General features: G+C 47.2%; 1 protein-coding gene across 5 annotated transcripts in view; it reads left to right on the top strand.

Annotated features, from left to right (window-relative positions):
* The window catches only part of TMEM131L (transmembrane 131 like), a 175,811-nt gene that overhangs the window by 150,103 nt on the left and 10,078 nt on the right, over nt 1-15,630 (top strand). For all 5 annotated transcript variants that reach the window (XM_070770100.1, XM_070770099.1, XM_070770102.1 and 2 more), the window contains exons 27-30: nt 8,355-8,479; nt 11,298-11,464; nt 12,561-12,746; nt 15,138-15,216. In XM_070770100.1, the coding sequence (XP_070626201.1) occupies nt 8,355-8,479; nt 11,298-11,464; nt 12,561-12,746; nt 15,138-15,216 (557 nt within the window). The remainder of the gene's footprint in view (nt 1-8,354; nt 8,480-11,297; nt 11,465-12,560; nt 12,747-15,137; nt 15,217-15,630) is intronic.

The following is a 15,630-nucleotide window of genomic DNA, read 5'->3' as shown; positions in this document are numbered from 1 at the left end:
TTGCCTTTTAGAACAAAACCCAGTTTTAGGGCTTTAAGTTGCAAATATCTGTGTAATAACTCTACATTTGTATTTCATACTTTTTCATACTTTTCAAAGAGGATTGTTATATATTTTGACTTCACATGGATAATTGGTGAGGTTGATGTGTTCAGAAAATTTATCTTCTAATTCTATAGGAGATACTAAAATAATTTTTGATGACATCAGATAGCTTTTATCTGCAAGAGAAGCTGTTCTTAAGCAAAATGGGTTAACTCCTGGGTAAAATTGGTAGAGCAGAACCAGGTCACATATATCTTCTCTCTAACTGTTACCCAACATCCTTTTTAAGGGCAGAGTCTTGCTGATTAGAAGCATAAGCCAGTGTCCCACAGGAGAGGGATGTCCATCTAGCTTCAGTGTGTGGGCCCTGGCAGGATAGACTCCCAGAAGAGAGAGCAAAGCTTGGGTACTGACCCAGCTGGCTCTGTACTGTCCCACCGTGTAGACCACTGCAAAGTGTCTAAAAAGCAGAACCCAGCCTTGGATCTGATAGGAACCAAAGTTCCCAGATAAAGGTGGGAAAGGGATTTAGGAGGATTTATCTGCTTTACCTCAGAACAGAGCTGTCTATGTATTAGCACAGGCACAATGGGAAAAATAGAATTGCAACTCTGCAGATATACCGTAGGAAAAATGAAGAAAAGGAACAGAAAGTACCAGAAACAGACCAAGATTCCAATCCAGAAAACCTATCCAGAGACATGAAGGGAACTTTGAGAACGCCTCACACAGTAGACTGAATTCAGTAAAACACAAGCTCTTAAAGGCAAATTAATAGATGAGGATGTAGTTGGAAGAGGTGTATGGCAGTGGCTGAAAATGACTTATTGAGCCGAAGGAAAGGCTTAGAGATAACCAGAGTGAATGTGGAGGAAACATCTTAAGAGATTGAAGATTTTAGGGAAAAGATGATAATAGATAGGGGGAAGTGAAGTGAAGTGAAGTCGCTCAGTCGTGTCCGACTCTTTGCGACCCAGTGGACTGTAGCCTACCAGGCTCCTCACTCCATGGAATTCTCCAGGCAAGAATACTAGAGTGGGGTGCCATTTCCTTCTCCAGGGGATCTTCCCGACCCAGGGATTGAACCTGGGTCTCCTGCATTCCAGGCAGACGCCTTAACTGCTGAGCCACCAGGGGGACAAAGACAAAAACAGTCCAATGTAAAAGAACGGTTGTCTCAGTAAGTGACCCAACAATGGATCAGAAAAGTATTCAGCGATGTGATAGAAGGAAAGTTTCCCAATGTGATGGTAAAACTGAATTTAAAGATTCAGAGACACTGTCTGTACACCAGAAATGCTGATCCGTGATAATAAACGTAGGCACATCCTGGTTAAGGTGTTGGACTTAAAGCTTAAAGAATTGTGCAGAGAAGACGGGAAATAAATATACATATGTCTATGGCCGATTCATGTTGATATATGGCAGAAACCAATACAGTATTGTAAAGCAATCATTATCTGATTAAAAATAAAAAATTTTAAAGAAAAGGCAGGAAAAATCAAACACACACCTAGGTTTGCCTCTGACTTTGTAGAAGCATCTAACATCTGAGAGCAGAAGTGCTCTCTCCTTGAGACAGTGAAAATGTGAACAGGAACGTTATGTCCAGGGAAGCTTGCACTCAGGCTCAAAGGCAGTAAACACACATCTGTAAACGCAAATGAACTTGGCAGCCTTGCTTGAAAAACAAAGTTAGTGAAATTTAGGCACCCAAGATAAAAATAAAGATAGACTCAGGATCGAGGAAGCAGTGTTAAAGATCTTTTGAGGTTTCTTCCTATTTTATATCCAGAACTAAGGCTGAACAGTTGTCAATTATGGTTGCAGAACAGAATTCAAATATTAAAACTTTAATGAAGCAGAAATAGAAATAAAATCAGCAAAAACAGGAGGTGGGATTGAAAGATGAGTGTAAAGTAAGTTTTAATTTTCTCTTTCTTGGTAGCGAGCCAATTTTGTACAAAACTGAAGCATGTAGTTTGAAAGGGTGAGAACCTACAAAATGTGCTTCACCGTCTTCCTCTTAGCCTTAGAGACATCCTTGGGAAATTAATGCCTCACGTAGAAAAGAAACATGTATTGAAAGTTGCATTCCTTTGGTTCTACTTGATTTTCTTCTGTTAGGTTCAAATAAAATTGAGCCTTAAGTTTTTATTTAAAACCAATACAATATGGTAAAGTAATTAGCCTCCAATTAAAATAAATTAAAAAATAAAATAAAATCACGAAAAAAAAACAAAACAAAAATGCATGGTGTTAGTTTTCTAAATTACTCCCATCATCTGTCCTGCCACCCTTATGTACCTATAGGTTTTGAAAAGTCATGTTAAAAAATAAGGTTTGCTAAATAATCAATGGGAGAACTGGGTTATTTCTCAATGGTGGGATTTTGCATGATTTCTTTTTTTCCTTTTTTATACTATTCTGTTTTTGTTTAAACTCTATAAAAAGCATGAATTTTTCACTGAAGTAAATGAGTGTGATACCATATAAGAAAATCACAGACATTCCAAGCCAGAAATTTGTGGTCTGTCGAGAAAGACAAGCTATTTCCATGTAGTCAAGTGCTCAGGTCAGCGCGTTGTCACAGGGGTTTCAGAGGTGGGAACATCGGCTTAGCCTGCAGGGCCGTGGAAGCCCCGAGCAGTAAGGAGCTTGTGCAGGGGGTGTTCGGAGAGCCTGGGGAGGGCAGATGGGCACCCGGCACACGGGACCCTGAAGCGCGGTCAGGAGCCACAGCGAGGGAATTGTCTGACCGAGAAGCAGCTCAATCAGGAGGGGAAGTGGGGGAGGCAGAGTCAGAGTCCAGCCAGCTTGCCAAGGCCTTTCAGGCCGACTCAAAGTGTAGATTTTAGTCCCTGAATCTCAGTTGGATTCAATGAAGTAAGTGAGCACAGGCCCTGGGAAGGGATGCTTGCCTGCTCAGGAATTCCAGGATCAAATTTTTAAAAGCACTCTGGCCCAAACAAAAAGTCTCTTTGGAGGATTTGGCCTGTGGGTGGCCCGTTTGGGGACCCTGCTGCAAATCATGAGAGCTGTTGAAGGGTTCTGCCCTGGGCAGGGTCGGGGGCTGGTGAGGCAGGATGACAAACGGAAAACAACCTGCAGGCTGCCGTCTTCGTGAAGGTCGTGATTGAGGATCTTTAAATTCAGTTTCATAAAGGTGGCGAAGTGCCTGTGATGAAGAGCCAGTGTGGCGGTTTAGCACGTGCTCGAATGAAGGTGTGAATAGGGCATTTCTGCAGGACCAGTCTGGGTGTTTTGGAGGCTGGGTTGGGGGCGGCAGGGATGGGTGCCGGCTCTCTTCTCACCAGGACGCTGTTCCTCTGCTGGGCGGTGTGATGTAATCAAGGCCGGGCTTGGCAGGAGTGGGTGTACAGGATGGGACAGTGTAGGAGACAGACCTCAGGACTTCTGAGGACCTCAGTGCTTGAAGGAGAGGAGCCATTTGCAAAAATAGGTCCAGGGTTTGAAGTCTGGGGAACTAGAATTTGGGGAATCGGGACTTCCCCAGTGATGCGTTCCTGTTCATTTCAGGGCAGTGTTGCCTAGTGGTTAAGCGGCATGGTTTTTTGTTTTTGTTTTTTTGCAGCTGATGTGAATCCAGCCCCTCTTACTCCTTAGTGTTGGGTGAGTTACTCAACATCAGTTTCTTCATGTGAAACATGAGAGTAGTGATGGTGTTCCTACCTCTTAGGGTCTCGAGGATTAGAGGAGTGACTGTGATAAGTGCTTGGGACGGCAGCCCTTGGGAAGCACTGCCCAGTAGTTAGAATCAAGGAGGTGACAGGTGTGACCGTGATCACTGCCAACAGAGGGGAGGCCAGACGGGCACGGGAGCACCCAGTGGGTGGGTAATGCAGAACTGGAGCCGCTGTTGCGAGGCAGGCCCAGGGCCCGGGACTCGGGAGCGTCCCCGTGGAGGTTAGCATTGAAGGTGATGTCAGCTCTCTGACGCGGACACTGAGGCCAGCGGCCTGAGTCTGCTTGACGGGGCGAGTGGGACAGACAGACAGCAGGTGAGCTGGCTGGGCCACAGAGACAGGACGCATGGTCAAGAGCAGAAGTCGAGTCCGTGGACCTGGGGGAGAAGGGACTGGAGGCAGCTGGGAACAGGATGCGGTGCTGCCCTGCGGCGAAGGGGAGGCTGACTCCAAGGGCTGCCGACCCCGCTGCCCCCTGGCCATGCGTCCTGGGAGGGGAGTGGGGAGCCAATACCGGCAGGGTCCTCAGGGCAGGGCTGCCAGGCTGGAGGTGTGACCCTGTCTGCGCGTGGCGGGGGCGCCGTGCCCCCCCACGCCCCCGGCCACAGAGCTTCCCTGGCTCCTGTCCAGACTCGCCCTCTGCATCGGTGCCTGCGTGCACGGAGCCCGGACGCTTGTTGGACTCTGGTCCAGGGCTCGTGTAGGCTCCTCCTCCCATCCTTGCTCTGTGCTGGCAGTAGGCTCCACGGGGGGCCACACTGGGGCCAAGAGTCTGGGGGCTCGGGCTGTGCTCGGGGGTCCGAGGCTCCTCACAGTCCCTGAGTGGCTTTTCGGGGCGGCCGGGTTGGGGTGGGCTGTGGGCAGTCCTTTCTGCTGGCTCTGGGGCCTGCTCTCCGTTTCGTAGCCTCTTCTTTACAAACCCTTGAGTGTACTTTCCATTTCATTGTTCATTTGGAGAAAATCATTCTCAATAAACACATTCCCAAGTGCAGTGCTCAGCGTTTGTTTTTCCTGTGCATTCTTGGGGCCTAACTTTGCAGCTTAGAAGACTGTTTAAATCTGTCTGTAGCACATGGGGAGCATTCCTCCAGATTTATTGGCGAAGGAGGTTGAAGCCCAGATTTGGGAGCCACAAACCAAATTTTAGTCCCAGCCCTGGCTGTTTATTTTCTTATAAGCAGATCTCCACCCGCCCCCCGCTTAGAAAAGAAATTCATGACTATTATAGAAGCGTAAAGAAGGGAGGAAAAGATGTGTCCAGAATGGATCACTTTTTGCATTTTTCTGTATTCTCTTGCCTCTCTGTGCAAGTATTGAAAAACTCGGGATAATTATATTATTGTGTATACAGAGCTTTGTTGTAATGTCATAATTTTGAATTTTCTCTTGTTAGAAATTAATGAGGAACTTTGTTTTCAATGGTTATATAACATTCCATCACTTAATTGTGCTGTAATCCAAACCATTTCCCTGCAGTTGAACATTAGAGTTGTTTGCAGCTTTTTATTTTCATGAATAACAGGATGGTGAACTAAGTCTGGCCTGTATACCTGGTATATCCTTGCTATAGGTTTCTAGAAATAGAATTAAAGAGTATCAGCTGTCAGGGTCCCTCGCGTGTACCTCCAGCTTGCTCTCAGAAAGGCGGTGCCTGTCTCGCTTCGTGCAGGGTGCATGACAATGGTCGTATTAGTCCGGTCTCAGCAGCACTGTTCTTTGGCAAAGTCTTGGTCAGTGGGATAGGTAAACAGTTGCGTTTCTTCCTTTCAGTTTGCATCTCTTACTAGAGAAAAGTAAGGATTTTCCTTCATTCTTTTTGTAAAATTCTGAAAAACACAAGATACCATTATCTAAGATCCTACCACTGATGTTTATTAAAATTTGTATTTTTTCTAAGTTAAGATGTGAATGTCCAAGCCAGTTTTGCTCGCCCTGCTGAGAGCACTGCCCCACCCCTGGCCTGTCCCTGTCTTTGCAGGCATAAACACGCAGTGTAAACACACTTGTGTTTTTAAAGCCAAAATGGAAAGATGAGATACAAGTTGGTCTATAATTTGTCTTTTCTAAAGACATGCTTTATTATTAAACATTTTGGAGGAACTCTTCGTGTTTTTGGCCTTCTCTGTTTTGTGAACTTGCGTTTCATGTCCTTTGTCCACTTCTCTGTTGAATGTGTTTTTCCGCCCCTTGTTTTCTTTGAGGACATAGGTGAAGGTGTTAACTCTTTGTCAAATAGTAAAACAATTTTTTCCCGTAGTTTGCCCTTCCCTCCTTTTATTTGACTTATGTACAGTAGCTTTAAGAATGCCTTTGTGCAGTCTGTGATTTCTTTTTTATTTCTTCCCTTGCTTTTATTATTAAAGCTTAGGAAATTTTATTTCCCCACCCTGTGGTCAGTTAAGTTGTCCCTCATTCAGGAAGATCAGGTAATTCAACAATGATGATGATAATAGCTCAGTCTTATGGATGCTACTTACTTTGTGTCATGTACTTGAAGCCTCACAACAGCCTTTTGGAAGACTTGGCCATCTGAGGCAGAGGGAGGTGAAGCTACTTGCCCAAGGTGACTGAGCCTGTCATACAGAGTGGGGTTCAGGTCAGGCGGTTCAGCCTCAGAGACTTAATTTCAGATCTGCATGGACTCTTCAGACCCTGGTTAGCCCTGCCTCCTCACCACCAAAAACCAGAGACCCGCTGTCCCTGTCTTCCTCCCGCTTCCCGACAGTCTGTAGCTTCGGTTCCCCTCAGCTCCACCTGCGGCCTCAACTGCTGGCCTGTCCTCCCCTAGCTAATCCTGGCCACCTGCTTCTGCACCACCTGATGCTTCTCTTTGACACACACAGACACACAGACAGACACACACGCACCCTCTCCCCTGCCGCTCCTGTGTTTGCTGCGGACGCCTTGACCAGCATGTCCCCCACTCTCCTGAGGCTCACTCTCCTGAAGCCCACAGGCAGCCCTCCCTCTGGGGTAGCCCTCCGGCGCTCCCCTCTTGTGAGCCACCTCGCCGCTCCCCAGGTTGCATGGAGAAGGCGGCCACGGAGCAGAGCGGCTCTGGCCCAGCTCGCCCTTCTGGCTCCATTAGAAGCTGGCCCTTCACTTGTGGGTGACCCTGGGACAGAAAGGCTCAGATCCCCGCTGTGTTGTGTATTTCCAACTTGTGGTGGGGTAGGGGGAGAGTGAGGTGGGGAGGAGCCTGCTTTTCCCCTACCTGACCACAAGTTGCAAAGAGAGCAATATTCAAATAAAAGTGTTTTGTATTTGATGTTTAAAATCGCACCTTCTCTGACCACACATCTTTAGTGTGTCTATTTAGTTTCAAACTTTTCGGCACTAAGTCCTATAGGATAGGACTTTGTGTGTTTGGCTGCCATGTTTTAAAAGTACTCTCAGAATCAGGAAAAAGTTAATACTTATTTGGGGGGGGAAGTAAAGGTTAAAGATAGCAAAAATACAATAATCCAACCACATACGCAGTTTAAAAATATCATTTTGTTTCTAGTATTCGTTTATGGTAGTGATATCTATCATATTTCTTTGATAGATACATGAGGCTTTCACTGCCCCAGACATGTAACATGCAGGCATCTGAAACCTTTTATTTTTCCTCTGCTTTAAAGGGGCAGCATGGTAGAAGAAAGAAAAAAAGTTTTAGAGGACATTAAAGAGATGAGCTACTTATTTAAAGGGCAAGTGGACCCCTCCTCCCCTTGGGTCTGTTAGAAAAATATGACCATGCCTCACATTTAAAGGACTTCTCAGGTGGCTCAGTAGTAAGGAATCCGCCTGCCAATGCCGGAGCCTCAGGAAACACGGGTTTGATCCCTGGGTCGAGAAGATCCCCTGGAGGAGGAAATGACAGCTCACTCCAGTATTTTTGTCTGGAGAATCCCATGGACAGAGGAGCCTGGTGGGCTGCAGTCCACAGGGTCACACAGAGTCGGACACGACTGAGCATGCATGCCCTTCAACATTTGAAAGAGGAAAAAACCCAAATTTTAAAAATTGATATATAATATATGTATGTCTCATGCTAAATTTAAGTTTTTTAGAACCACATTTAAAAACATCAAGCATATTCTTGGTTTTGTTTACTTGAAAAGCTTAAACTAGTTTGGAGTATTCTCTGGAGTTTTGGCTGTTCTCCTAAAGTTCATTTATAAACAAATAAAAACATAAATACACAAATTACTCCTCTAAGTTGAGTTTTTACATGACTTTTCTTCAGTAGTAATTCATGTGAATTGCACATACCAAATAAACAGGTGAAGGTCGGAGGATTTATTGCTGTTGAGGTTAACAGCAAGCTGACCATAAATTGCTAACAGATGTTTTTCCTTTTTAGCCCCTGAGAAATTTTATAGGCAACAGTTTGTGTTTTTTTTTTTTTCTTCTTTTTGCAGAGGTTGAAGGAGGTAGAAAAAGAAAGGAAATGAAAACAGACTAGAGATTTAGAAATATATGTCCTCGGTGTTCACTAGTTCTGGAATGTTCTGAATTCAGATGGGGTTAATCTTCAAAAGTTAAAATCACACAGAGGTTTTTCTGTGTATTAGAAAGGTGAAGCCTTTACTAACATTTTCTTTTTTTCCTCTTTAGCAAGAAGATCCTTATAGGAAGAAGGCACTTCAGGAGAAGAAAGAAGGAAATGTACAAAATTTAAATTGGAATAAAAATCGAATGTGCAGAAAAAACAAAAAAAGGGGTGCTGCCCAGGTCTTGAGGTGTGTAATTTTTACAATCCCTTTAAATTTTCAACTATTATTTACTTTGTAATTTTACATTTAGCTGTTATATTTCAATCTTATTTTTGTTGAGTTGGATACAATAATGTGAGAGTGTAGATATTTGTGTTTTGAGAGGAAAATATATTGTTATTAATATTCTTAAAATTAACATATCTTCTGGTTACTTTTGTTGTTGTTGAAAGCCCCTTAAAGTGAACAAATTTTTAAAATTTTACTTGGTAAAATGCAAAAAGCCATGGGAGGTTTTAGGGGAAAACCTTGCCATTCCACCTCGCCAGGGCCTCTGTTCTTCTGCCTGTGAAGTGACGGGAGCAGGTGGTAGAGAAAGCCCTGGGCTTATCTTCCCGGCCTGACCCTGAGCTGTCTGGGGTGCCTGGGGTCCTGATAATGAAAGAGAATGGCCCCAGGCACTGGATCTTCTGCTCCGTCTTGCGGAAGAAAGGTTCTTCCATTGCAGGAAGTGAGGTACCGACACTACGAGGTTGGGCTGCACCCAGAGCCAGATGTGACCCCAGGCAGTTAGACACTTTTGTTGGTAAACCTTGGTTATCTGCCAGTGAAGGTTCCACCAGGATTTGTGAGAATCCCATTTGCCTGAGTTTCCACAAGTGGCTCTCTCAACCTAATTTTGCATCAATTCCACAGCTCGAGGGTTTTCCCCACTAGATCAATAGTGTGTCCATCCTGACTCCATGTGCGGAGCGCCTCCCGCCCTCCACAGGTCCCCGGGGTGCCTGCTGAGCGGCCCCACGCTGACGGGCTCCCTGACCCGTCTGGGTGGGTCTCAGAGTCTGCTCTCCCAACGTGGAGCCCTCCTGCGGACCCCGCCCTCCGCAGGTTCCTGGGGCGCCTGCTGAGCGGCCCTGCGCTGACGGGCTCCCCGACCCCTATCTGGGTGGGCCTCAGCCTGCTCTCCCGCGCTGCCCCTCCCGCGGACCCCGCCCTCCACAGGTCCCCAGGGCGCATGCTGAGCTGCCCTTCACTGACAGGCTCCCTGACCCCTGTCCGGGTGGGCCTCAGAGCCTGCTCTCCTGTGCTGGCCCTCCGCCCTCTGGCTTGTCTTCTGTTGGGCACTGGCTTCTGAGGTTCCTCTTTCTTGTGAGCTCAGCTAGGTGGTTACATGTGTGTCTGTCCCATTGTTCTCTGGCAGCTCCACATTTGTGTGGAGAAGAGTCCATGTTGCTGTGGTAGTTGCTCTCATGGTTGGAAGGGAAGTCTGGCAGAACAGCCCCTTTGGCGGCCAGGACCCCCGGGTGGGGGCACCTAGATGTTGCTCACAGCATCTGTCCTTTGTTTGGATCCTTGGGATGCAGCCCTGTGACATGCCCACCCCCTGCCCCTCCACCGCCCCTGTGTGTCCTGCTTTACGGGGAGGAGGGCCGAATGACCCCAGGGGGCCTTTTTTTTAAAGCTACTTATTTATTTGGCTGTGCTGGGTCTTAGCTCCAGCACACAGATCTTTAGTTGAAGTATGTGGGACCTAGCTCCCTGACTAGGGGCCGAACCTGGACCCCCTGCCTCGGGAGCTTGGAGTCTTAGCCCCTGGGCCACTAGGGTCGTCCGCTCCCCACCCCCCCGGGGGCCTTTAGGCTCTGGTTCTGTGCCCTGCAATCAGCAGCATGCAAATAGGAAAAAAAAGACAGATACCCACTGTTAGATTATTGATGGGTAATTATTGATCTATTAAATTGTTAAATACTATTTTCATGGGTAATTATTCTTACATTATTTGAAAGCTGCAATGTGGTCTCCTATAGAAAGGAAAGTCATCCCTTATATTCTCATAAAAGGTTGATGGACTTATGTGGTTCCTTTAAAGTGGTGTATTTGCTTGATATGGACACACAGAAAGATAAAAGGTGAGGGCAGAATTTCATCAATTGAATGTTAAGATATATTTTTGAAAGCAGATTTCTGACATGCGAAAGAAACAAATTTAAGTTATTACAGAATAACTGTGAAGTATCTTATAGGTGACCAGATGAGCACGTGATGCTTATGTAGCTGACGGTTCTTGGCCGTTCTGCTCCCGTGGCTCCTGCTTCTGTCTCTACTCTTTGCCCTGAGTGCTCAGAAACCAGGGAGACCACCGACTCCGTCTCACGCTCAGATCCTGCAGTCGTACGTGACGTGAGGTGCAGAAGTCAGACTGTGTGAAATAAGCACCTAGGCCTTCCTGTAGTGTTCTCAGCACAGTTGTGTGTCTCCATTTATAAGACCTGTATTTCAGGTCTTTCTTCAAGTTCATGGTCTAGTTAGAGAGATGTAAGTGTTGGACGGTGAATTCCTTGGGGAAAAAATGTTCTTCTTTATAGATACTGCACCTTTCCTAACAATATGTGACTCGTGGTGGTCACTGCATAAACGTTTGCTAAATGAATGAATGAGAAAAGATAACAGTTAACACCGAGACCTTCCCCCAGACACCAGGAAGCAGGATCATCCACCCAGAGTCGTTTTACACCAAGTCCGAGGAAGAAACGCCGAGAGTTGTGGGTTTTAGACCTGCACCTGCCACTTAGCAGTTGGCCTTGGACGACTCATTTAACCTGTGCAGTTTCACTCCGCTCACTGTAAAATGCAAAGCGAGTAAATGAACTCCACCTTAGTTCTGGTTCTAAAATGGCAAAGTCTTGTCTTTCCTGATCTCTGTGCCCTACTCATCATCACCCCCAGAGAGAAGAGAGCTTGAGTTGTCACAGATTCATACTCGCACCTCTGCTCAGTCTCAAGGAGAGCAGGTATGTGTGTGTGCAGGATACCGTGCAGACGGGATTTTCTGTGGCTCTTCCAGGCCTTCCGACCAGAGCGAGTTAAAGCTGGTGTGCAGTGAGTTTGAAAGGTCTGAGCTGAGCAGTGACATCAACGTAAGGAACTGGCGTATCCAGGAAAACCCTGGGGAAGCATGCAAAGCAGGTGCCAGCTCTGGAAGCAGCTTACCTGCCACGCAGGGAGAGGCAGGTACGGAACCGCCTTGAGCTACGAACCCACTTCTGCTGGGCTTGTTTCCGTGGGGAAGTACCGGGGTGAGAGGTTATCACTTCCCAGGCAGAGTGTCGTCATGCCTGAATGGAGAGCTGTTGGATGGGACAGGAGGCTGAGGCTCTCCCGAGCCCTCACGTTGCGCCTCTGACCTCCACACCCCTGAAATCTGGCCATTTTCGATGGTGTCATGTAGACGGCCGGAGGAAGAGTGGGTGCTTGCTCGAGACAGGACCCCCTTGGATAGAGGGGAGCCGGGGAGAGCCAGGGGGGAACAGTGGCTGTTCTCTTGCCCCTGCCCCAGGGGGCAGGCACCTCCTGCAGAGCCGGCTGCCGTCTGCAGAGGAGTGGGTAGTGCCCCCAGGAGTGGGCAGTGGAGGTGCCGGGGACCATCTAGGGAGGGCAGAGAGCGGGAGAGGAACAGCCGTGGATGTGGCAGCACCGGGGTGGGGTGTAGAGCGGGCAGTCACGATCCTCCTACCAGCACCCACATTCCCAGCCATGTGCCCACCGGGCTGCACCCAGAACACAGACTTGATGGGCTTCGCCTTCCTGCCCTGCACACGTGGGTCTGCCCAGACCTGGGTCTTTGTGGTCTTCCTGGAGGTTCTTCCCACCTTCACGTAAATAATATTCTGAAATGCGAGATGAACATTTTAAAAAATATTTTTATTAGAGTAGAGTCAATTTGCAATGTTGTGTCAAGTTTCAGATGTACAGCAACATGATTCAGTTTTATTTAGACATTTGAATAGAAGAAATGACCTCCATGTCTCCAGTCCAAGGAGAGTAGTCTTGATTTTCTGGAGAGAAATCCTTGCTGTTCCCAGAACTATTGTTAGGCTGACGTCATCCCGGCTGCTGGCGGCCTCACCCCGATGGCGTGCATCGCCCGCGGAGTGTGGGGGCCCGTGGTCAGCAGCGGCTGGCTCAGGCCAGTCCTCAGGCTCAGGGAGCGTCTTCTTCCCGCCGGAGGGGCAGAGGGAGCGCGGCCTGAAGCCGAGCCCTGCCTTCCTCCCCACCCGGGCACTCTCCTCTTCTGGAAGTGGCCCAGCTCCTCTCTCGCTTCCCGCAGAGGGTTACTTTCAGAAACCGGGGAAGAAGGGCGCAGAGAAGTCCTGCTCAGACTCCGGCTCAGACTGTGGCAGCTCCTCAGGCAGCGTGCGTGCCAGCCGGGGCAGTTGGGGCAGCTGGAGCAGCGCCAGCAGCTCGGACGGGGACAGGAAGCCGGCCGTGGGCCCTCCGCGCTGCCTGCTGCCCGGTAAGTCCGCGGCTGCGCCAGGGGCCTCCCCCGCCCCGCGCAGGGCCCGCCCAGGCACAGAAGGCTGTGCGTCCAGTGTTTGCTTTGCTCTGCTTTTGTTTTAATGTTTGTATCTATTTCACCTATTTTGGCTGTGCTGGGTCTTCCTCGCTGCACAAGCTTTTCTGTAGTTGGGCCGGTGGGGGGTGCTCCCTAACTGCAGCGCACGGGCTCCTCTTCCTGGCGTCTTCTCTCGCTGCAGAGCACAGGCTCTAGAGTGCCGGGGCTTCAGTAGATGCGGCTGCTGGGCTCCAGACCACAGGCTCAGAAGTTGTGGCGGGCTTAATTGCCTTGTGGTAGGTGCGATCTTCCCAGAGACGGGATGGAACCTGTGTCTCCTGCATTGGCAGGCGGATTCTTGACCCCTGAGCCACCAGGGAAGCCCTGTGCTTTCTTCCTCCCTCCCTCCCTCCCTCTATTATCATTATTTTAAGTTTGTATCTTGAAAACAGCTCAGAGAACTTCCATGTTTATTTTTTCACTTGTACATGTTTTTATTGTGGTAAAATACATGTAACCCCAAATTTACCATTTTAACAATTTGTAAGTGTGCGGTTCAGGGGCATTAGATACATTCGCATTATTGTACAGTCATTGCCACCATCCGTTTTCAGACCTTTTCCCCTTCCCAAGCAGAAACTCGGTACCTATAAATCCACAGCTCTCCCTTCCCCATGCCCTGCAACCCTGTGAACTTCTCTGCTTTCTGTCTGTGAATTTGAATACTCTAGTATCTGGTAAGTCAAGTCATACCATACCTGGCCTTCTGTAACTGGCTTATTTCATCTAGTGTGATGTCTTCAGGGTTCATCCCCATTGTGATGGACCAGGGTTTCCTTCGTTTTAAGGCTGAGTTACTATTCATTGTGTTTTCATAGCACAGTTTATCTGGCTGTTCATCTCTTGATGGACACCTGGATTTTTCTATCGTTTGAGTACTCTACTAATGTTGCTATGAACAGTGGTCCTCCCTTATTTTTGAAAAATTTACAGATACAGGAAATGTCAACGAAGCACCTATATTTTTATCACCTAGAATGAATAACTCTTAATTTTGTCATATTTACCCTCATTTTTTTAAAGTAATATGTCATAGTCTGTTCCGCTTCCCCCTCCTTGAGAGACTCACTGTCCGCTGTGCTTTATTTTACATTCATACATCCATCAACAAAGTAGAGAATCGTCTTTAACGTACGTAAAGGAGACCGTGCTTCAGGGAGCATGCTGTGTTGTTAGCTTCTCGCTTGGTGTGGTTTGCTCTAGCTCTGTGTCTATGTGAAGATTTAATCCACTTCTTTCCACTGTTACAGTCAGCATGGCACAGGCTGAGCTCTTACCAGGACAAGCAGGGAGACAGGGGTTCATCCTGGGGGCACTCACTGTGTGTGTGCGTGGTCACGAGTGGGGGCTGGCTCCCTGGCCCCGAAGTGTCTGGCCTGGAGAGGTCACATGGCTTGTTGGACACCCAGAAACCCATGGCTTCCCCAGAGCCCAGCCCCTTTCCCAGCCTCCTGCTCCTCACAGAGACCTCTGCGCTCTCTCCTGCCGACAGTGATACCTAAACAGAAGCTCTTGTCTTGGGGACCAGGACCCTGATCCCATAAAAACCGAGACAGCCACCCACTTGTGATTTCCGTCTTTCTTCTCAGCCTTTTTCTCGTTTTTGGCTTCTCCTGCAGGCATCTTTTTAGGCGCTGCTTGCCTAGTGACCCCCCCATAAAATTTCAGTCCACCTGCATACAGCAGACATCTCTCTGTGACTGTCCCGTGCCTTACACATAAGTCGTCAGCTGTTCTCCAGTCCCCTCCTGAGCAGGCACGACGCCACCCGCATGGGGAGCGCGTGCAGCCTGGGTGCAGGGCGGATTGCAGTATTTTGTTTGTGGTGGGCTTGGTGTTCTTGGCCATTGAAGGCAGTTTGGCTGTTGATGTTAGTGGGGTGTTTTTAAATTGGTGCTTAACATGAACAAGAACAGAAGAGCAGCTCTTGCCTGTGGGATGCGGCCCACAGTAAGAAAGAGAGAACGGTGATTGATGCCTTCCTGTGACGCAGGGCATTAGGTGCAGTCTCCTTGTGTTTGGAGATTGCATAATAAATATCAGGAAAATGTCCCCAATATAATAATCATGTAGAAGACCAAAAGCAGAAAGTGTTTTTAAAGTATGATCCCAATTTTATATATATTTATACATTAAAGGTTTTTTAATTAAAAAAGTACTGAATGTGTGAATAGTGAAAAACAAGTCACTCAAGGAGGTCAATGATGTTAGCAATCTGCATCTTAAATGCAGAACAGATACAGTTGAATTATGCTTATAAAAAGTTCTGATCATCTTTTTGTTTTTATGCAGGAGACAGTGTTTCACAAAATGACTTTTCTTCTGAAGCTCCCATCTCCTTGAATCTTTCTCGTAACATCTGCAATCCCACGTAAGTGTTTGGTTTTCCAGCTTTTATAAATATGTTTCAAGTACCGCTTTTTTGGTTTTTTTTTATTTTGTGTGTTTCTTCTTTGTTTTCAGTTCTGCAGGCTAAAAATAGGAAAACCTTTTAATGATATGAGAGTAGAATTGGTTTTATTAATAATTTAAAACATACATTCCTTCCAAGATAACACATTCGTGCAGGAGCATCTCTGGTATCCCTGGTCCTTTCAGTGATACAGCTGTGTTAGAAAAATTCTATGTCCTGAAAGTAGAAAGAACAGTAGTTATAATAAGAATGGGAGCCAGGTACTCTGCTGGGACTTGAAATAAAACAGCATTGATGGTTCTTAGAAATGTGAAAGGACCTAGTAGACCATCACATGTTTACAGCTTCACTGTGTGATGATTTCCACAGCCT

Source organism: Bos indicus, chromosome 17, assembly GCF_029378745.1.
Source record: "Bos indicus isolate NIAB-ARS_2022 breed Sahiwal x Tharparkar chromosome 17, NIAB-ARS_B.indTharparkar_mat_pri_1.0, whole genome shotgun sequence".
NCBI lineage: Eukaryota > Metazoa > Chordata > Mammalia > Artiodactyla > Bovidae > Bos > Bos indicus.
Note: the sequence above shows the minus strand (reverse complement) of the source record. Positions and strands in the feature narration are given on the sequence as shown.